This window comes from Babylonia areolata, chromosome 14 (genome assembly GCF_041734735.1).
Source record: "Babylonia areolata isolate BAREFJ2019XMU chromosome 14, ASM4173473v1, whole genome shotgun sequence".
Taxonomy (NCBI): Eukaryota; Metazoa; Mollusca; class Gastropoda; order Neogastropoda; family Buccinidae; genus Babylonia; species Babylonia areolata.
Genome location: NC_134889.1, coordinates 250,001 through 273,629, shown reverse-complemented (window position 1 = coordinate 273,629; position 23,629 = coordinate 250,001). Strand labels below are relative to the sequence as shown.

Genomic DNA, 23,629 nt, shown 5'->3' with positions numbered 1-23,629 from the left:
GGTGTTGGAGGGATGTAGACATTTTGTTGGGAAAGGTGTAGGAGGGATGTAGACACTTTGTTGGGAAAGGTGTAGGAGGGATGTAGACATTTTGTTGGGAAATGTCGGGAAAGGTGTAGGAGGGATGTAGACATTTTGTTGGGAAAGGAGTTGGAGGGATGTAGACACTGTTGGGGAAAGGTGTAGGAGGGATGTAGACACTTTGTTGGGAAAGGTGTTGGAGGGATGTAGACATTTTGTTGGGAAAGGTGTAGGAGGGATGTAGACACTTTGTTGGGAAAGGAGTTGGAGGGATGTAGACACTGTTGGGGAAAGGTGTAGGAGGGATGTAGACACTTTGTTGGGAAAGGTGTAGGAGGGATGTAGACACTTTGTTGGGAAAGGTGTAGGAGGGATGTAGACACTTTGTTGGGAAAGGTGTTGGAGGGATGTAGACACTTTGTTGGGAAAGGTGTTGGAGGGATGTAGACACTTTGTTGGGAAAGGTGTTGGAGGGATGTAGACATTTTGTTGGGAAAGGTGTAGGAGGGATGTAGACATTTTGTTGGGAAAGGTGTTGGAGGGATGTAGACACTTTGTTGGGAAAGGTGTTGGAGGGATGTAGACACTTTGTTGGGAAAGGTGTAGGAGGGATGTAGACACTTCGTTGGGAAAGGTGTTGGAGGGATGTAGACATTTTGTTGGGAAAGGTGTAGGAGGGATGTAGACACTTCGTTGGGAAAGGTGTTGGAGGGATGTAGACACTTTGTTGGGAAAGGTGTTGGAGGGATGTAGACATTTTGTTGGGAAATGTGTAGGAGGGATGTAGACATTTTGTTGGGAAAGGTGTAGGAGGGATGTAGACACTTCGTTGGGAAAGGTGTTGGAGGGATGTAGACATTTTGTTGGGAAAGGTGTTGGAGGGATGTAGACACTTTGTTGGGAAAGGTGTAGGAGGGATGTAGACACTTTTTTGGGAAAGGTGTAGGAGGGATTTAGACATTTTGTTGGGAAAGGTGTTGGAGGGATGTAGACATTTTGTTGGGAAAGGTGTTGGAGGGATGTAGACACTTTGTTGGGAAAGGTGTTGGAGGGATGTAGACACTTCGTTGGGAAAGGTGTTGGAGGGATGTAGACATTTTGTTGGGAAAGGTGTTGGAGGGATGTAGACACTTTGTTGGGAAAGGTGTTGGAGGGATGTAGACATTTTGTTGGGAAATGTGTAGGAGGGATGTAGACATTTTGTTGGGAAAGGTGTAGGAGGGATGTAGACATTTTGTTGGGAAAGGTGTTGGAGGGATGTAGACATTTTGTTGGGAAAGGTGTTGGAGGGATGTAGACATTTTGTTGGGAAAGGTGTTGGAGGGATGTAGACACTTTGTTGGGAAAGGTGTTGGAGGGATGTAGACACTTTGTTGGGAAAGGTGTAGGAGGGATGTAGACATTTTGTTGGGAAAGGTGTAGGAGGGATGTAGACACTTTGTTGGGAAAGGTGTAGGAGGGATGTAGACACTTTGTTGGGAAAGGTGTAGGAGGGATGTAGACACTTTGTTGGGAAAGGTGTTGGAGGGATGTAGACACTTTGTTGGGAAAGGTGTAGGAGGGATGTAGACACTTTGTTGGGAAAGGTGTTGGAGGGATGTAGACATTTTGTTGGGAAAGGTGTAGGAGGGATGTAGACACTTTGTTGGGAAAGGTGTTGGAGGGATGTAGACACTTCGTTGGGAAAGGTGTTGGAGGGATGTAGACACTTCGTTGGGAAAGGTGTTGGAGGGATGTAGACATTTTGTTGGGAAAGGAGTTGGAGGGATGTAGACATTTTGTTGGGAAAGGTGTTGGAGGGATGTAGACATTTTGTTGGGAAAGGTGTTGGAGGGATGTAGACACTTCGTTTGGAAAGGTGTTGGAGGGATGTAGACAGCTCTCTGTGACTGTAATGACCATGATGTGTGTGTGTGTCAGGATGTGACTGTAATGACCATGATGTGTGTCAGGGTGTGACTGTAATGACCATGATGTGTGTCAGGGTGTGATTGTAATGACCATGATGTGTGTCAGGGTGCCGGCCCTGTGACTGTAATGGTCACGGTGACCTGAGCCAGGGGGAGTGTCACAACGTGACGGGGAAATGTTTCTGCACACACAACACGCAAGGCATGCACTGTGACATCTGTGAGGAGAACTACTATGGCAACCCAAGGTAAATGACTGAGAGGAGGGTTACCATGGCAACCCTGGGTAAATGTCTGTGAGGAGAGTTACCATGGCAACCCCAAGGAAATAACTTGAGGGTTGCTATGGCAACCCTAGGTAAATGGCAGTGAGGAGGGTTACAATGGCAACTTAGGTAAATGTCTATGAGGGGGTTTACCATAGCAATCTCAGGTAAATCTTATTGTTGTTTATCAGATGGACAACGGACTTATGGTAAATGACTGAGGGATATTGTGGAACCACAACTTGATGACCTTGGAGGGATGTTGGGTAACCCAGAAAAATGACTTTGGAGGGATATTGTACAACCCCAGGTAAATAAATGGAGGAACATAGTGCAACCCCAGGTAAATGTGTCAGGAGGGATATTGTGTAACTGTAGGTAAATGAGGAGGGATATTGCTTGATATTGTGTAACACAAGGTAAATGAGGAGGGATATTGCTTGCTTGATATTGTGTAACTGTAGGTAAATGAGGAGGGATATTGCTTGATATTGTGTAACTGTAGGTAAATGAGGAGGGATATTGCTTGATATTGTGTAACTGTAGGTAAATGAGGAGGGATATTGCTTGGTATTGTGTAACTGTAGGTAAATGAGGAGGGATATTGCTTGATATTGTGTAACTGTAGGTAAATGAGGAGGGATATTGCTTGCTTGATATTGTGTAACTGTAGGTAAATGAGGAGGGATATTGCTTGATATTGTGTAACTGTAGGTAAATGAGGAGGGATATTGCTTGATATTGTGTAACTGTAGGTAAATGAGGAGGGATATTGCTTGATATTGTGTAACTGTAGGTAAATGAGGAGGGATATTGCTTGCTTGACATTGTGTAACTGTAGGTAAATGAGGAGGGATATTGCTTGATATTGTGTAACTGTAGGTAAATGAGGAGGGATATTGCTTGATATTGTGTAACTGTAGGTAAATGAGGAGGGATATTGCTTGATATTGTGTAACTGTAGGTAAATGAGGAGGGATATTGCTTGCCTGATATTGTGTAACTGTAGGTAAATGAGGAGGGATATTGCTTGGTATTGTGTAACTGTAGGTAAATGAGGAGGGATATTGCTTGGTATTGTGTAACTGTAGATAAATGAGGAGGGATATTGTTTAACCCTAGGTAAATAACTAGAGAGGGATATTGTGTAACTCAGGTGAAAGTCTTGGAGATGTTTCTGCACTTTCAGTTAATAGCTGTTGCTTTCAGTAGGCACATTGTTGCCATGGTTACCAAGTGAATAACTTTTGTAAGGTGCACACTTTTCCATACATTTTACATTGGGGAACAAAGCAAGTATGGTACACCAGGAAGTGTTGACAGTGGGGAACAAAGCAAGTAGAGTGCACCAGGAAGTGTTGACAGTGGGGAACAGAGCAAGTAGAGTGCACCAGGAAGTGTTGACAGTGGGGAACAGAGCAAGTAGAGTGCACCAGGAAGTGTTGACAGTGGGGAACAAAGCAAGTAGAGTGCACCAGGAAGTGTTGACAGTGGGGAACAAAGCAAGTAGAGTGCACCAGGAAGTGTTGACAGTGGGGAACAGAGCAAGTAGAGTGCACCAGGAAGTGTTGACAGTGGGGAACAGAGCAAGTAGAGTGCACCAGGAAGTGTTGACAGTGGGGAACAGAGCAAGTAGAGTGCACCAGGAAGTGTTGACAGTGGGGAACAGAGCAAGTATGGTACACCAGGAAGTGTTGACAGTGGGGAACAAAGCAAGTAGAGTGCACCAGGAAGTGTTGACAGTGGGGAACAGAGCAAGTAGAGTGCACCAGGAAGTGTTGACAGTGGGGAACAGAGCAAGTAGAGTGCACCAGGAAGTGTTGACAGTGGGGAACAGAGCAAGTAGAGTGCACCAGGAAGTGTTGACAGTGGGGAACAAAGCAAGTAGAGTGCACCAGGAAGTGTTGACAGTGGGGAACAGAGCAAGTAGAGTGCACCAGGAAGTGTTGACAGTTGGGTACAAAGCAAGTAGAGTGCACCAGGAAGTGTTGACAGTGGGGAACAAATGCCAGACACAGGCGCCAGGTGGTAACAGGTGTAGTGTTCCTACAGGAGCGGAGGCAGGTGTTACCGGCAGTGCGACGGTCGCTTGGCATACACAGCAATCTCAGAGGGGGGTCTGGGGTCGTACCGGGGTGGTGGGGTACAGGACCCCGCCCATGCCTACTGTCTGTGGATCCTGACAGTGTTCCACGCCAACAGCATGGGCAGGCCACCATATGATGTGGTTAGGATCATCTCCTTCACTGTGGAGGGGGACATGCAAGTGGAGTGTGGACAGGTCAGTGCTCTATGTGGTGGTGGCAGGGGGGCAGGGGGTGGGGAAAATTGTATGTGTTTGAGCATGTGTAAGTGTGAAGTGTGATTTTCCTTCTCCTTGTTTTTGTTTCATCACAGAATCATTGGATGTCATGCACAGCTTGAACTGAGCGGGACTTTTTCATTCAGACACATTACAAAGGATAAATACCCCCCGCTCCCCTTACCCCTCCCCCCAAAAAAGTGGAATAACGAAACAAATTTCACCTGGAAATTTACAGATTGTTGTGTGAAGTGACTCACCTTTGTTGAGTGAGGTGATTGTCACCTTTGTTGTGTGATACCTTTGTTGTGTGATGTCACCTTTGTTGTGTGATGTCATCTTTGTTGTGTGATGTCACCTTTGTTGTGATGTCACCTTTGTTGAGTGAGGTGATTGTCACCTTTGTTGTGTGATGTCACCTTTGTTGTGTGATGTCACCTTTGTCGTGTGATGTCACCTTTGTTGTGTGATGTCACCTTTGTCGTGTGATGTCACCTTTGTTGTGTGATGTCACCTTTGTCGTGTGATGTCACCTTTGTTGTGATGTCACCTTTGTTGAGTGAGGTGATTGTCACCTTTGTCGTGTGATGTCACCTTTGTTGTGTGATGTCACCTTTGTCGTGTGATGTCATCTTTGTTGTGTGATGTAACTTTTTTGTGTGAGGTGATTGTCACCTGTGTTGTGTGAGGTGATGTCACCTGTGTTGTATGAGGTGGTGTCACCTGTGTTGTGTGATGTCACCTGTGTTGTGTGAGGTGGTGTCACCTGTGTTGTGTGAGGTGATGTCACCTCTGTTGTGTGAGGTGATGTCACCTGTGTTGTGTGATGTCACCTGTTTTGTGTGAGGTCACCTGTGTTGTGTGAGGTGGTGTCACCTGTGTTGTGTGAGGTGATGTCACCTCTGTTGTGTGAGGTGGTGTCACCTGTGTTGTGTGATGTCACCTGTTTTGTGTGAAGTCACCTGTGTTGTGTGAGGTGGTGTCACCTGTGTTGTGTGAGGTCACCTGTGTTGTATGAGGTGATGTCACCTGTGTTGTGTGCGTCACCTGTGTTGTGTGAGGTGATGTCACCTGTGTTGTGTGCGTCACCTGTGTTGTGTGAAGTGATGTCACCTGTGTTGTATGAGGTGATGTCACCTGTGTTGTGTGCGTCACCTGTGTTGTGTGAGGGGATGTCACCTGTGTTGTGTGATGTCACCTGTGTTGTGTGAGGTGGTGTCACCTTTGTTGTGTGATGTGATGTCACCTGTGTTGTCACCTGTGTTGTGTGAGGTGATGTCACCTGTATTGTATGATGTCACCTTTGTTGTGTGAGGTGATGTCACCTGTATTGTATGATGTCACCTTTGTTGTGTGAGGTGATGTCACCTTTGTTGTGTGGGTGATGTCACCTGTGTTGTGTGAGGGGATGTCACCTTTGTTGTGTGAGGTGATGTCACCTGTGTTGTGTGAGATGATGTCACCTGTGTTGTGTGAGGTGATGTCACCTGTGTTGTGTTGTCAGGACGCCATCCAGGTGTATGATGGAATCCCCCCTCACATCAACGGCACCTCCAGCTCCACAGCACGCCACCTGGGGTCCATCTGTGGCATCAACCCTGGAAGGGACATCACTGTGCATGCCTACTCTGGAACAGTGACCGTCATCTTTGAGGCCAACCTGTTGAGTGAGTGTTGTGGCTGGGGTTGCTTGTGTGGGTTTTAGTATGTGTGTCTGTGTGTATGTGTCTGTGCATGTGTGTCTGTATGTTTAAATGTGTGTGTTTGTGTGCACATGTGTGTTTGTGTGCGTGTATGTGTGAGCCTGTGTGTGTGTGTGTGTGTGTGTGTGTGTTGTCTGTGTGTGTGCATGTTATGCTGTGTTGAACAGTTTGTTTCAGTGTTCATTGTAACATTGACATTTGTTTTGTGCATGATATGATGCAATCCCACCGAATGAGTAATGAATGTGTGACATGTTTTGTGTATGATTTGATGTAATCCCACTGATTGAGAAATGAATGTGTGACATGTTTTGTGTATGATGTGATGCAGGCCCACCCAATGAAAAAGCACAGGATTACACCCATGCACATCAGTGCGTCTATGCACACACATTTATACACAATGTGTAACACATGATCTCCTGCACAAAACAAGACCACATGACCAGATATATTTTAAACACTTTCTGTTGTGTTTGTTATTGCTGTGTACTGCCCCTCCCCCATGAGTGATGAGTGCTTTCAGTGCTATATTGCTGTGTCACAGTGTGGAGGATGAGTGCTTTCAGTGCTATATTGCTGTGTCACAGTGTGGAGGATGAGTGCTTTCAGTGGTATATTGTTGTGTCACAGTGTGGAGGATGAGTGCTTTCAGTGGTATATTGCTGTGTCACAGTGTGGAGGATGAGTGCTTTCAGTGCTATATTGCTGTGTCATAGTGTGGAGGATGAGTGCTTTCAGTGGTATATTGCTGTGTCATAGTGTGGAGGATGAGTGCTTTCAGTGCTATATTGCTGTGTCACAGTGTGGAGGATGAGTGCTTTCAGTGGTATATTGTTGTGTCACAGTGTGGAGGATGAGTGCTTTCAGTGGTATATTGCTGTGTCACCGTGTGGAGGATGAGTGCTTTCAGTGCTATATTGCTGTGTCATAGTGTGGAGGATGAGTGCTTTCAGTGGTATATTGCTGTGTCACCGTGTGGAGGATGAGTGCTTTCAGTGCTATATTGCTGTGTCATAGTGTGGAGGATGAGTGCTTTCAGTGGTATATTGCTGTGTCACCGTGTGGAGGATGTGGGATTTCAGTGGTATATTGCTGTGTCACAGTGTGGAGGATGAGTGCTTTCAGTGGTATATTGTTGTGTCACAGTGTGGAGGATGAGTGCTTTCAGTGCTATATTGCTGTGTCACAGTGTGGAGGATGAGTGCTTTCAATGCTATATTGCTGTGTCACAGTGTGGAGGATGAGTGCTTTCAGTGCTATATTGCTGTGTCACAGTGTGGAGGATGAGTGCTTTCAGTGGTATATTGTTGTGTCACAGTGTGGAGGATGAGTGCTTTCAGTGGTATATTGCTGTGTCACAGTGTGGAGGATGAGTGCTTTCAGTGGTATATTGCTGTGTCACAGTGTGGAGGATGAGTGCTTTCAGTGCTATATTGCTGTGTCACAGTGTGGAGGATGAGTGCTTTCAGTGCTATATTGCTGTGTCACAGTGTGGAGGATGAGTGCTTTCAGTGGTATATTGTTGTGTCACCGTGTGGAGGATGAGTGCTTTCAGTGGTATATTGCTGTGTCACCGTGTGGAGGATGAGTGCTTTCAGTGCTATATTGCTGTGTCACCGTGTGGAGGATGTGGGATTTCAGTGCTATATTGCTGTGTCACAGTGTGGAGGATGAGTGCTTTCAGTGGTATATTGCTGTGTCACAGTGTGGAGGATGAGTGCTTTCAGTGGTATATTGTTGTGTCACAGTGTGGAGGATGAGTGCTTTCAGTGCTATATTGCTGTGTCACAGTGTGGAGGATGAGTGCTTTCAGTGCTATATTGCTGTGTCACAGTGTGGAGGATGAGTGCTTTCAGTGCTATATTGCTGTGTCACAGTGTGGAGGATGAGTGCTTTCAGTGGTATATTGCTGTGTCACAGTGTGGAGGATGAGTGCTTTCAGTGCTATATTGTTGTGTCACAGTGTGGAGGATGAGTGCTTTCAGTGCTATATTGTTGTGTCACAGTGTGGAGGATGAGTGCTTTCAGTGGTATATTGCTGTGTGATAGTGTGGAGGATGAGTGCTTTCAGTGGTATATTGCTGTGTCATAGTGTGGAGGATGTGGGATTTCAATGCTATTTTGCTGTGTCACAGTGTCAAGGACGCGAGGTTTCAATGCTATATTGCTGTGTCATAGTGTCAAGGACGCGAGGTTTCAATGCTATATTGCTCTGTCACAGTGTCAAGGACGCGAGGTTTCAATGCTATATTGCTCTGTCACAGTGTCAAGGACGCGAGGTTTCAATGCTATATTGCTGTGTCATAGTGTCAAGGACGCGAGGTTTCAATGCTATATTGCTCTTGTCACAGTGTCAAGGACGTGAGGTTTCAATGCTATATTGCTCTGTCACAGTGTCAAGGACGTGAGGTTTCAATGCTATATTGCTCTGTCACAGTGTCAAGGACGCGAGGTTTCAATGCCACCTACAGGCCGGAGGTGTGTGAGGGGGACTGCGCCACGGACGACACATGGAACTGGAAGTGTGTGCGGGGCAAGTGTTCGTGTCCCCCCGGCTACTTTGGCCCTGACTGTCAAGAGGAGATCTGCCCAAACAACTGCTCTGCCCACAAGAAACAGGGCTCCTGTGATAAGGTCAGTGTGTGTGTATGTGTGTCTGTATGTGTGTGAGTGTGCGCATGTGTGCATGGCTGTGTATGTGTGTGCATGCATGTGTGTGTGCCTGCATGCTTTGTGTGTGTGTGTGTGTGTGTGTGCGACTCCACTTGACTCAACTTCATTTATTGTCATGAAATCCCAAAGGATTAATAGACACAACAAAAGAACAAAAGGAGCAATGAACTCAGTGGTCATCTAAGACGCATTCAATGAAATACATATTTGGCGAATGATTTTTGACAGTCATTGCAGTTGAATAAGTCACTTGGTTTCAGGATATTGTCTTCTATCTTTCTTATGATCACATCTGATAGATGATTATGCTGCTGTACAGTTGTAATTAGATGGTTTTGCAGATTATGAACTAAAATACATGTAACTGAGAAATGGAATTCATCTTCAACAACTTGACACATGTCACATATCCTCTCTTCTCTTGGAGTGTTTGCAAATCCTCCTCGTTCAATATTGAAATCATGTATGCTTATTCTGAGTGTACAAAGAGCTCGTCTGTCAGCAGGGTTGATTTTATCACTTAGATCATTCTCAAGTCGATAATCTTTTCTTTTCATTTTGTTTTAGAAGTCTTAATCTGGTACATTCAGTTTTCCTATTTTTTCCGAACAACAAATATGTCTATTTCTTAGTTGTTGACTTAAGTCTACTAAATTTTAAGTCTACTAAATTTAAGTCCTCTGTAACTAAATGAAGACTGATTAATCGAAACATGACCAAACCCTACACTGTGAAGAACATTTTTTTACAAATAGTATCCAGGGGTTTTTAACTGTATCTGGTTGGTTCATCATGGATATATACATCATTTTGATATGGCTATCACCATGTGCATCCAGAATATGAGTCTAGTGGCTAAGAACATTGCACGCAATATAAATTCCAATTGGAAATCTGTGTGTGTGTGTGTGTGTATGTGTGTGCATGTGTGCATACATCCGTGTGCATGTTTGTGTGTGTATGAGAGAGATAGGGGGAGGTGGGAGAAGTGTTTTAAGCGATCAGCAATATATGTGATTGTTTCAGTTTAGTCTTTTAAGCACAAGCTCCAACTTTGTCATTAATCATTTTTTGAGAGAGAGTGACGAGTGGGCCACTGAACTCTGACGTGTGTGTGGCAGATCCTGATTTTTTGTGTGAGTTAGTGAGTGACATTATCTGACCCCTGACCCCACAAGGTGTGTGTGTGTGTGTGTGGCAGATCCTGATTTTTTGTGTGAGTTAGTGAGTGACATTATCTGACCCCTGACCCCACAAGGTGTGTGTGTGTGTGTGTGGCAGATCCTGATTTTTTGTGTGAGTTAGTGAGTGACATTATCTGACCCCTGACCCCACAAGGTGTGTGTGTGTGTGTGTGTGTGTGTGTGGCAGATCCTGATTTTTTGTGTGAGTTAGTGAGTGACATTATCTGACCCCTGACCCCACAAGGTGTGTGTGTGTGTGTGTGTGGCAGATCCTGATTTTTTGTGTAAGTTAGTGAGTGACATTATCGGACCCCTGACCCCACAAGGTGTGTGTGTGTGTGTGTGGCAGATCCTGATTTTTTGTGTTGGTGAGTTAGTGAGTGACATTATCTGACCCCTGACCCTACAAGGTGTGTGTGTGTGTGTGTGTGTGTGTGTGTGTGTGTGTCAGATCCTGATTTTTTGTGTAAGTGAGTTAGTGAGTGACATTATCTGACCCCTGACCCTACAAGGTGTGTGTGTGTGTGTGTGGCAGATCCTGATTTTTTGTGTAAGTGAGTTAGTGAGTGACAGTCTCTGACCCCTGACCCCACAGGATGTGTGTGTGTGTGGCAGATCCTGATTTTCAGAGTGAGTGACAGTCTCTGACCCCTGACCCCACAGGATGTGTGTGTGTGTGGCAGATCCTGATTTTCAGAGTGAGTGACAGTCTCTGACCCCTGACCCCACAGGATGTGTGTGTGTGTGGCAGATCCTGATTTTCAGAGTGAGTGACAGTCTCTGACCCCTGACCCCACAGGATGTGTGTGTGTGTGGCAGATCCTGATTTTCAGAGTGAGTGACAGTCCCTGACCCCTGACCCCACCAGGTGTGTGTGTGGCAGGTGTTGCGGATGTGTCGGTGCCAGAGCAACTTTTCTGGCAAGGACTGCAGCATCAACATCGGTGCCAACCCCCACGTGGAGCTGCTGGTAGACCCAGCACGGCTGGTGGGGGACGTCAAGGCGCCGGGGCCCCGCGTGGGTCACAGCATGGTGTCCTGTGGGGACCACCGCCTCTACATGTTTGGTGGCTACAGCCTGGAGCAGGGCCTGCTCAACGACATGTGGTGCTACGACACACTGAGTGGCTCCTGGCAACTCCTGGACACCAACCTGCCCAGACCCAAAGGGAGGTGGGTTCTCGTGCAGCTGTTGGACGACACAGCTGTAGATGACATCACACCAGCTGTAGTGAACATCACACCAGCTGTAGTTAACATCACACCAGCTGTAGTTACTGATATTGCCAACAACTGAACTTCAGTTGTGTGTGTGGGGGTGATGTGTGTGTGCACATATGTGCATGCATGTGTGTGTGTAGGAGGAGGGGTTGGGGGGGAGGGGGGGTTTGCTTGATGTTTTAGTTTCGAAAATCGTAAACTTGGGTCTGGTCTTTTATGTTGTGATGTGGAGAGCAATTTCATTTAATCATGTTTTATCTATAACCAAAAGTCATAGATGCTGATTATGCTTATTTTTAGATTGTGCTTATTCTTTATGTTTTTGTAACTGTAATTCTTATTTTATACTGATTGTGCTTATTTTTCTTATTTTTCATCATGTATTATCAACCTATTCTTTCTTTGTTTAGGAAATGCTACATATATATATGTTTGTGTGTACGACTGTGCAAATTTTATATTTTTGACTCACTTGTGTAAACAATGCCAGTCTATGTAATAACCCTGTGTTTTGTTGTGCGCGCGCGTGCGTGCTTGCATGCATGCGTGCGTGCGTGCGTGCGGTCGGTAAACTTTAACATGTCATTTTCTCTGAAAATACTCAGTTGATACCAAATTTGGCACAATAGCAGATGATCAGTTCTTTCCATACATTCTAATCATAATGAGATTACACAACAGCAGTTCATTAATATTTTTGTTGCTGAAAATGGAACTTCCTTTGTTCAGTGTGGAAGTTACATTTACACACATATCTCTCAATGTGCCTGTTAATACTTCTTGGAAAAATGTGCATTTATAAATGTAAGTTTGACAAATGCAGGCCCAACTTAGCAGCTTTTGAAAGATACATTTCCTGGCGTTGTAAGATAGAACACAATGCAAGAATGCAATCCAACATTCAAGACTTTCAAGCAAAGTGGTTGCCTTACAAGACATTGATTACAGACGTTTCTTAAATGTGTAAAGGGGTCGAGTGTGTTTGATACATGCCAGTTTTGTTTGTGTGTGTGTGTATGTGTGTGTGTGTGTGTGTGTGTGTTTGTGTGTGTATTTTTTTTTAGGGTTTTTTATTTTAAATGATTTCTTTTTTGTTCTTTGTGTATTATGAAATAGAAGTACCCTTGCAAGTTAATTGTCACTGAAGTTCATTGCAATTGCCTAATGTGTTAAGGATGTAATTTTCCTATTGTGACATATCTGAATTGTGCAAAATTCTTTCAGACATGATGTTTCAATGAAAGAAATATAATCTTGAATGCAAGGGGGGGGGGAGTATTAAAAAAAAGAAAAAGTAAAAAAAGAAAGATGCTGCATCAGATTAACTGCGGAAGCAACACCTTGCATCAGAAGCCCACAACACCTTGCCTCAAAAGCCCACAATACTGGCAAACTATATCTACCACCTGATGAGAGTGACTAAATAGTGGAGTTTTTAACTGCCGAAGCAACACCTTGCCTCAAAAGCCCACAATACTGGCAAACTATTTCTACCACCTGATGAGAGTGACTAAATAGTGGAGTTTTTAACTGCCGAAGCAACACCTTGCCTCAAAAGCCCACAATACTGGCAAACTATTTCTACCACCTGATGAGAGTGACTAAATAGCGGAGTTTTTAACTGCCGAAGCAACACATTGCCTCAAAAGCCCACAATACTGGCAAACTATTTCTACCACCTGATGAGAGTGACTAAATAGTGGAGTTTTTAACTGCCGAAGCAACACCTTGCCTCAAAAGCCCACAATACTGGCAAACTATTTCTACCACCTGATGAGAGTGACTAAATAGTGGAGTTTTTAACTGCCAAAGCAACACCTTGCCTCAAAAGCCCACAATACTGGCAAACTATTTCTACCACCTGATGAGAGTGACTAAATAGTGGAGTTTTTAACTGCCGAAGCAACACCTTGCCTCAAAAGCCCACAATACTGGCAAACTATTTCTACCACCTGATGAGAGTGACTAAATAGTGGAGTTTTTAACTGCCAAAGCAACACCTTGCCTCAAAAGCCCACAATACTGGCAAAATATTTCTACCACCTGATGAGAGTGACTAAATAGTGGAGTTTTTAACTGCCGAAGCAACACCTTGCCTCAAAAGCCCACAATACTGGCAAACTATTTCTACCACCTGATGAGAGTGACTAAATAGTGGAGTTTTTAACTGCCAAAGCAACACCTTGCCTCAAAAGCCCACAATACTGGCAAACTATTTCTACCACCTGATGAGAGTGACTAAATAGTGGAGTTTTTAACTGCCGAAGCAACACCTTGCCTCAAAAGCCCACAATACTGGCAAACTATTTCTACCACCTGATGAGAGTAAATAAATAGCAGAGTTATTACACTCCAGTTTTTTCAGAACTGTAATAAAACAACGGGAATTCCCATACCAAAGGTATGTGATATTCTGCATTTCCAGAACTGTTCTATTTCATTTTATATGGGTTACTGTGTGACGTCAGTCAGCCATGGCTTGACCACTTGCATGTTCATTATACCAACCTGCCTTCCCTGTCGTGTCAACTGAATACTGCAGCAGGTATTTTTAGACAGGCAGCGAGCAACCAAAACATCCTTCAGTACCTCAAAACATCACTGTCTGCTGGGAGTTGCTTTGCATATTTGTACTTGGCCTCCAAACAATATTGAAAATAGTACATTTAAGATTATGTTAGTGTTAAAAAAAACCCTTAATACATCTCTCAAAGCTAGGTATTGCATGTTTTACAGACTTCCATGCTTGGACTACTATAAACAAACACACAGTTGGCAAAGGTCAGAGTTGTATTCCTTTGTGCATGCAGAATGCGACGTGATGTAACTGAAATTGTGCTTGGAAAATCAGTTTTATGTGTTTGTATGCTTGTTGAGGACATTTTTGAAGTAAGTTTTTAGGCCTGTACGCAAATCTCTGTCTGAATAAAAACTCAGCTGCCTTCTTTGCCTCCTGTCGATCAAATGCTATCGCGAATTATTGAGTGAATGTGGCTCACTATAATCCAAGATGTCCGCCTCTGTCGATTCATGTGGGATCTGTCAAGTACAATTTCTGTTTTGTTGATGTAGTAACATCTGTAAAATATTCTTATACAGTAAACACGTTGATGTTGTAGTTAGCATCATTCCAAATGTAAATAGTGTAAGACCTTCCCACTGAGTATAAAACACAAAACCCTTTTTATGGTTTGAGTCATGTTTTTAAGATGTGATGTTTTTAGGTGAGCGAGATCTGTTATAAGATAGTTATCTCCCTTACTAATAATTAGTCTTCAGCCTGCAATTATAACCTCCCAACCCACCCACCCCCAGGATGACTAGATGGTCCTCGTCAATCCCAACGGACGAACCAAGTATAACCTCCCAATTGACAGGTGGGAAACTCTATCAGATTGTACACTTTGAGCAATGCCAAACAGAACTATGCTTTCAGTTATTTTGATACTGGTACATGTTACACATTTCACCCTGAGTAGCTCTTCAAAATTCTGCCAGAAATGTTTGGAATGTTGGCATCTCCAAAATATGTGCTCAATGTTGTCCTTTTCATTGCTACAAAAATCACAATAATTATTATTTGCAAACTCCATTTCTTTCAGGACAATATTAGTTCCAAGGATTCTGTGTAATATGCGTAACTGGAGCCATTTCAGCTTAATGCCTTGAATTTTGCTTATTTTGTGAAATGCCCCTTTCCATGAAATTTCTGTTTCCATTTTCTCAGACCACTTTGAACAAGGCTTTGGAGGTTTGTCATCTAATACCAGGATGTCATAGAATAATCTGGTTCCTTTAGGTACTGAATATATTATTTTCAACATACTGGGCTATCATGTGCACAGTTATTTGGCATGCTCAACTTTGTTGTACATATTTTGTAATGGATGTTTTACAGCTGTTAAATGCCATTAAATACGACCATAATAGGTAGTACAGACCTGACAATGCTGACATCATTGTTACATGACAGGCACCACCATAGCAGGTAGTACAGACCTGACAATGCTGACATCACTGTTACCTGACAGGTACCACCATAGCAGGTAGTACAGACCTGACAATGCTGACATCACTGTTACCTGACAGGTACCACCATGACAGTACAGACCTGACAATGCTGACATCACTGTTACCTGACAGGTACCACCATAACAGTACAGACCTGACAGTGCTGACATCACTGTTACCTGACAGGTACCACCATGACAGTACAGACCTGACAATGCTGACATCACTGTTACCTGACAGGTACCACCATGACAGTACAGACCTGACAATGCTGACATCACTGTTACCTGACAGGTACCACCATGACAGTACAGACCAGACAATGCTGACATCACTGTTACCTGACAGGTACCACCATGACAGTACAGACCAGACAATGCTGACATCACTGTTACCTGACAGGTACCACCATAACAGTACAGACCTGACCATGCTGACATCACTGTTACCTGACAGGTACCACCATGACAGTACAGACCTGACAATGCTGACATCACTGTTACCTGACAGGTACCACCATAACAGTACAGACCTGACCATGCTGACATCACTGTTACCTGACAGGTACCACCATGACAGTACAGACCTGACAATGCTGACATCACTGTTACCTGACAGGTACCACCATAACAGTACAGACCTGACCATGCTGACATCACTGTTACCTGACAGGTACCACCATGACAGTACAGACCTGACAATGCTGACATCACTGTTACCTGACAGGTACCACCATGACAGTACAGACCTGACAATGCTGACATCACTGTTACCTGACAGGTACCACCATGACAGTACAGACCTGACAATGCTGACATCACTGTTACCTGACAGGTACCACCATAGCAGGTAGTACAGACCTGACAGTGCTGACATCACTGTTACCTGACAGGTACCACCATAGCAGGTAGTACAGACTTGACCATGCTGACATCACTGTTACCTGACAGGTACCACCATAACAGTACAGACTTGACCATGCTGACATCACTATTACCTGACAGGTACCACCATAACAGTACAGACCTGACCATGCTGACATCACTGTTACCTGACAGGTACCACCATAACAGTACAGACCAGACAATGCTGACATCACTATTACCTGACAGGTACCACCATAACAATACAGACCTGACCTGATCACTCTTACCTGACAGGTACCACCATGCGGCAGCATGTGAGCCAGGTCGCAGGCAGATCTTTATCTACGGGGGATTCCTGGAGCCGGACAGGATGAAGATCCGCATGGACAACAGCAGGGAGAGCAGCGCACAGCCCACCAACGAACTGCTTATCTTCAATATTGACAACAGCATCTGGGAAAAGTCCATGGTGAGTCTGGGAAAGTCCATGGTGAGTCTATGGTGAGTCTGGGAAAGTCCATGGTGAGTCTGGGAAAGTCCATGGTGAGTCTGGGAAAGTCCATGGTGAATCTTGGGAAAGTCCATGGTGTGGAAATGTCCATGGTGAGTGGGAAAGTCCATGGTGAGTGGGAAAGTCCATGGTGAGTCTGGGAAAGTCCATGGTGAGTCTGGGAAAGTCCATGGTGAGTCTGGGAATGTCCATGGTGTGGAAAAGTCCATGTTGAGTCTGGAAAAGTCCATGGTGTGGAAAAGTCCATGGTGTCTGGGGAAAGTCCATGGTGAAGGGGGAGTGAACTGTAGGTAGAGGTGTTTGTACTGAAGGACTGTTAACTGTAGGTAGAGGTGTTTGTACTGAAGGACTGTTAACTGTAGGTAGAGGTGTTTGTACTGAAGAACTGTGAACTGTAGGTAGAGGTGTTTGTACTGAAGGACTGTTAACTGTAGGTAGAGGTGTTTGTACTGAAGGACAGTGAACTGTAGGTAGAGGTGTTTGTACTGAAGGACTGTTAACTGTAGGTAGAGGTGTTTTACTGAAGGACTGTTAACTGTAGGTAGAGGTGTTTGTACTGAAGAACTGTGAACTGTAGGTAGAGGTGTTTGTACTGAAGGACTGTTAACTTTAGGTAGAGGTGTTTGTACTGAAGGACAGTGAACTGTAGGTAGAGGTGTTTGTACTGAAGGACTGTTAACTGTAGGTAGAGGTGTTTGTACTGAAGGACTGTTAACTGTAGGTAGAGGTGTTTGTACTGAAGAACTGTGAACTGTAGGTAGAGGTGTTTGTACTGAAGGACTGTTAACTGTAGGTAGAGGTGTTTGTACTGAAGGACTGTTAACTGTAGGTAGAGGTGTTTGTACTGAAGGACTGTGAACTGTAGGTAGAGGTGTTTGTACTGAAGGACTGTGAACTGTAGGTTGAGGTGTTTGTACTGAAGGACTGTGAACTGTAGGTAGAGGTGTTTGTACTGAAGGACTGTTAACTGTAGGTAGAGGTGTTTGTACTGAAGGACTGTGAACTGTATGTAGAGGTGTTTGTACTGAAGGACTGTGAACTGTAGGTAGAGGTGTTTGTACTGAAGGACTGTGAACTGCAGGTAGAGGTGTTTGTACTGAAGGACTGTTAACTGTAGGTAGAGGTGTTTGTACTGAAGGACTGTTAACTGTAGGTAGAGGTGTTTGTACTGAAGGACTGTGAACTGTAGGTAGAGGTGTTTGTACTGAAGGACTGTGAACTGTAGGTTGAGGTGTTTGTACTGAAGGACTGTGAACTGTAGGTAGAGGTGTTTGTACTGAAGGACTGTTAACTGTAGGTAGAGGTGTTTGTACTGAAGGACTGTTAACTGTAGGTAGAGGTGTTTGTACTGAAGGACTGTGAACTGTATGTAGAGGTGTTTGTACTGAAGGACTGTTAACTGTAGGTAGAGGTGTTTGTACTGAAGGACTGTTAACTGTAGGTAGAGGTGTTTGTACTGAAGGACTGTGAACTGTATGTAGAGGTGTTTGTACTGAAGGACTGTTAACTGTAGGTAGAGGTGTTTGTACTGAAGGACAGTGACCTGTAGGTAGAGGTGTTTGTACTGAAGAACTGTGAACTGTAGGTAGAGGTGTTTGTACTGAAGGACTGTTAACTGTAGGTAGAGGTGTTTGTACTGAAGGACTGTTAACTGTAGGTAGAGGTGTTTTTACTGAAGGAGATTATGCATTATAAGTCTTTCTGCTGCTGTGATAAGGAGAATTCTGTAAAATGTATAGCAGTTCCAGTGACATTTTGTAGTTGTCCATAGTGTATGCAGAGATGTCAACTGTTATGATTTGGCCATATTTTGTTACGCCCCATCCCAGTTTGTTCTGACGTTATGCCAACATCAAAATTGTTCCGACAAGTTCATTTTTGACTACATAGCATGGCCTCATGCTTTCTTGTCGTTACATTACCCAGACATTCTAGACCAATCGATAACAAGGCCAGGGCAGTCATACTATCTTGGTCTCACGTGATGATGCACAGATAATTGCATGCATGTTAACATTGAAACAGCATTGAGTGGACCAGTCAGCTTAGTTGTTTGTCCAAACAAGAGAGAACATGGCTAAATTGAAACAGAGAAAGTCAGCCATGGATTCCGATTATGAGAAACAAGACAAATAAAGACCAGGGAAGTGACACAGTGTCACAGATGTGTCAGCTGTAAAGAAGTAGCAATGGGAACAGAAGTTTTGCCAAACGTGCACTGAAAAATATCCTTGCATCATGCCCTCCATTTTGGGGAACTGGCATGCTCGTTGTACTGTGTGCATGTTTGACATTTCTACCAGCCACGGAGGGATTGATGAGGTCAGTAGACACCTGAAAAGTGCCAGGCATACAGGCTTATTAACAAAAGTTATGCTTAGAGCAGCATCAGCAAACTCACAAACTTCTTTATGGCCAAGGAAGTGAAGGACGACATACTTTGCGTTGTGCAAGCACACACACACACAGACACACACATACACCCTGGACATGAAGGAAAAATCTTAAAAATGCATGAAGTCATTGATTGACACTTACTACAGTATGCCTCTCAGGTGACCTCCTGGGGAAGTTTAAACAGAGCACTAATAAGAGACTGGACAGTGGAAAACAGACCTAATGTAACAATTACAAACAGCTTCCGGTAGCAGTTACACCATGTTGCAGGTATGCCCAAGTGTTTGTGTGCCTTGTAGATAAAATGTATGTTTGCTGATGTGGCATGGAGCCCAAGTGTTCCTACCAGTTCAGAATGTTCCTACCAAATTTCATGATTGTTCCGACAAACATGGACAGGGGTTGGCATTTCTGTGTATGAAAAGTGTGTGTGAAATATCAGATTATTTCAGCCAGATGTTGAGGTGATGATGTTGCCATGGTGACAGTGTGTGTGAAACATTGTGAAAGGCTGACAGCCAGATGTTAAAGGTGATTGCTATGGTGACAGTGTGTGTGAAACGTGAAAAGCTGACAGCCAGATGTTGATTTTAATAGTGATGATGTTGCCATGGTGACAGTGTGTGTGAAAGGTTGTCAGGGCTAACAGCCAAATGTTGATTTACTGACGTGATGATGTTGCCATAGTGACAATATGTGTGAAACATTGTGAAAGGCTAACAGCCAAATGTTGATTTACTGAGGTGATGTTGTTGCCATGGTGACAATGTGTGTGAAACATCAAAGGCTAACAGCCAAATATTGATTTACTGAGGTGATGTTGTTGCCATGGTGACAATGTGTGTGAAACATCAAAGGCTAACAGCCAAATGTTGATTTACTGACATGATGATGTTGCCATGGTGACAGTGTGTGTGAAACATCAAAGGCTAACAGCCAAATGTTGATTTACTGACATGATGATGTTGCCATGGTGACAATGTGTGTGAAACATCAAAGGCTAACAGCCAAATATTGATTTACTGACATGATGATGTTGCCATGGTGACAATGTGTGTGAAACATCAAAGGCTAACAGCCAAATATTGATTTACTGAGGTGATGATGTTGCCATGGTGACAATATGTGTAAAACATCAAAGGCTAACGGCCAAATGTTGATTTACTGACATGATGATGTTGCTATGGTGACAATGAGTGTGAAACATTGTGAAAGGCTAACAGCCAAATATTGATTTACTGACATGATGATGTTGCCATGGTGACAGTGTGTGTGAAACATCAAAGGCTAACGGCCAAATGTTGATTTACTGAGGTGATGATGTTGCCATGGTGACAGTGTGTGTGTGAAACATCAAAGGCTAATGGCCATATGTTGATTTACTGACATGATGATGTTGCCATGGCGACAGTGTGTGTGAAACATCAAAGGCTAATGGCCAAATGTTGATTTACTGACATGATGATATTGCCATGGCGACAGTGTGTGTGAAATATTGTGAAAGGCTAACAGCCATATGTTTAACTGACATGATGATGTTGCCATGGTGACAGACCCCGCCCTGGATGCCCCCATTGGTGGGTCACACACTGACGTATGTGGGTGACTCGCGCCTGATCCTGATCGGGGGGTTCTCCTCCCAGGTCTACTTCTCTAACAAGGTGTATGAATACAACGCCAACAGTGCCCTCCTCAACTGGCAGGAGTTTCCCCCGGAGAAGATGGGCGGAGCCTATCCCATTGGTGAGCAGCACGACAGTGGGTTCTCTGTGGGTTGGTTGGGGATGGGTTGTATCCCATTGGTGAGCAGCAAGACAGTGGGTTCTCTGTGGGTTGGTTGGGGATGGGTTGTATCCCATTGGTGAGCAGCAAGACAGTGGGTTCTCTGTGGGTTGGCTGGGGTTGGGTTGTATCCCATTGGTGAGCAGCAAGACAGTGGGTTCTCTGTGGGTTGGTTGGGGATGGGTTGTATCCCATTGGTGAGCAGCAAGACAGTGGGTGTTCTGTGGGTTGGCTGGGGATGGGTTGTATCCCATTGGTGAACAGCAAGACAGTGGGTGTTCTGTGGGTTGGTTGGGGATGGGTTGTATCCCATTGGTGAGCAGCAAGACAGTGGGTGTTCTGTGGGTTGGTTGGGGATGGGTTGTATCCCATTGGTGAGCAGCAAGACAGTGGGTTCTCTGTGGGTTGGCTGGGGTTGGGTTGTATCCCATTGGTGAGCAGCAAGACAGTGGGTTCTCTGTGGGTTGGTTGGGGATGGGTTGTATCCCATTGGTGAGCAGCAAGACAGTGGGTTCTCTGTGGGTTGGCTGGGGTTGGGTTGTATCCCATTGGTGAGCAGCAAGACAGTGGGTGTTCTGTGGGTTGGTTGGGGTTGGGTTGTATCCCATTGGTGAGCAGCAAGACAGTGGGTGTTCTGTGGGTTGGTTGGGGTTGGGTTGTATCCCGTTGGTGAGCAGCAAGACAGTGGGTGTTCTGTGGCTGGGGTTGGGTTGTATCCCATTGGTGAGCAGCAAGACAGTGGGTGTTCTGTGGGTTGGTTGGGGTTGGGTTGTATCCCGTTGGTGAGCAGCAAGACAGTGGGTGTTCTGTGGCTGGGGTTGGGTTGTATCCCATTGGTGAGCAGCAAGACAGTGGGTGTTCTGTGGGTTGGCTGGGGTTGGGTTGTATCATGTCACACGATGATACTCAAAATAATTCTGGGAAAGAAACTACTGTGGTTATTGTGTTTATTACACTTAAGAATGGAACACACACACACACACACAGGTGTGTGTGTGTGTGTGTGTGTGTGTGTGTGTGTGTGTGTGCACATACACACACACATTGGTAGACAGATGTACAGATACAGACCTGCCTACCATTACGATTTTTCCATAGTTTCTATGGAAATTGGGTAAGAAAAAAGTAGGGGGCTGTGGTAATGGGTTTAGAAATACGGTTTACATATGGAAAATAATATTTTTGAATAATGGTCTTGTGCAGCCCGACTTGGGCCCGACTGCACTGTGTATAACTAGTTACAAAATTGTTGGCTTCTGGCATTCAAGATGGTGACCAAGAAAATGAAGTTTGTCCATGACCAACTTGATGATAGTGAAGACAATGAAGAAAATGGAAAAATTCATTGTCTTTCAAGAAGAATGCTGGACAAAACCTGTGAGCTGGGTAATGCAGATTATCCTGAACTCAAAGCAAGCGGGAAATGCCTGGAGTTTGCACACTGTATGACTTGCTGTGTGATTTTAGTGTTGCACACAGTGGACCTGATCAGTTGATGACTACCAGCAACACATGGAGACCAAGAAACACATCAGTGCAGCGATTTTACAAAGTCAGCCCAGGCAGTCACAAACTTTTTTGGAAAGAACGCAGATCGCGAGCCTTCCATTTATTCCATTTGATGGTGAAGATGAACCTTGTCAAATCGAACAGTGGAAAGAGAGGTGTTTCCGTTCAGCGTGATTGTGAGCATTTACCATGATCAGCGATGTTGTCAAATATTGAATTTGTTGTGACAGGTGGCCCCAAGTGGTGGTTAGAATTCAGTTTTCAGACACAGACAGGACACATGCAGCAGATTAGAGTAAAAATGTAACACCTTGCAGGCTGAGAAGTATGGTATGGTCTGACATGGATGTCCTACTTCCTTGTTGTCCAGGGCCGGGTTTCAGGAGGCGATGTTTGCAGCACTGAGTTTGCTTAGAGTGAAGAATGTTCCAAAGTAGAAGGAATTTACTGTGGAGTTCAGAACATTCTTAATGATAAGCAAACTAAGCTCTGCTGAGTTCACTCCTGCAACCCACCCCAGGTCTCTATGGTGACAGTGCTGTGTACAACCAGGCCTCAGACACAGTATATGTGTACTGACATAGATATCATGTTGTCCAGGTCTCTATGGTGACAGTGCTGTGTACAACCAGGCCTCAGACACAGTATATGTGTACTGACATAGATATCATGTTTCATGTTGTCCAGGTCTCTATGGTGACAGTGCTGTGTACAACCAGGCCTCAGACACAGTATATGTGTACTGACATAGATATCATGTTTCATGTTGTCCAGGTCTCTATGGTGACAGTGCTGTGTACAACCAGGCCTCAGACACAGTATATGTGTACTGACATAGATATCATGTTGTCCAGGTCTCTATGGTCACAGTGCTGTGTACAACCAGGCCTCAGACACAGTATATGTGTACGGCGGTTACCTGTTCCGGGCGGGGCGCTGGTTTGTTTCCCGGGAACTGTACACTTACGATGTCAGGCAGCGCGAGTGGAACCTGTTGATGATCCAGTCACCTGACGTCCCGCCCTCTGACCCTGTAGGTGGTGCCGTGTGTGTGTGTGTGTGTGTGTGGTGGTGTGGGGGGGGGGGGTGTGGTGGGTGGATGGATATGGGTGACCAGTCACCTGACGTCCTGCCCTCTGATCCTGTAGGAAGTGCTTGGGTGTGTGTGTGTGTGTGTGTGTTGGTGAGGTGTTTGTCATATGTACTTGCTTGTGTGAATGAATGCATGCATTCATGAATACAAATGAATGTTGGTTTCAGTTATAAATCC

General features: G+C 44.6%; 1 protein-coding gene across 1 annotated transcript in view; it reads left to right on the top strand.

Annotated features, from left to right (window-relative positions):
- The window catches only part of LOC143289705 (multiple epidermal growth factor-like domains protein 8), a 150,079-nt gene that overhangs the window by 68,714 nt on the left and 57,736 nt on the right, over positions 1-23,629 (top strand). The window contains exons 16-23 of the mRNA XM_076598755.1: positions 2,038-2,179; positions 4,250-4,478; positions 6,004-6,166; positions 8,643-8,839; positions 10,946-11,235; positions 16,455-16,629; positions 20,622-20,811; positions 23,214-23,392. Coding sequence (XP_076454870.1) covers positions 2,038-2,179; positions 4,250-4,478; positions 6,004-6,166; positions 8,643-8,839; positions 10,946-11,235; positions 16,455-16,629; positions 20,622-20,811; positions 23,214-23,392 — 1,565 coding nt within the window. The remainder of the gene's footprint in view (positions 1-2,037; positions 2,180-4,249; positions 4,479-6,003; positions 6,167-8,642; positions 8,840-10,945; positions 11,236-16,454; positions 16,630-20,621; positions 20,812-23,213; positions 23,393-23,629) is intronic.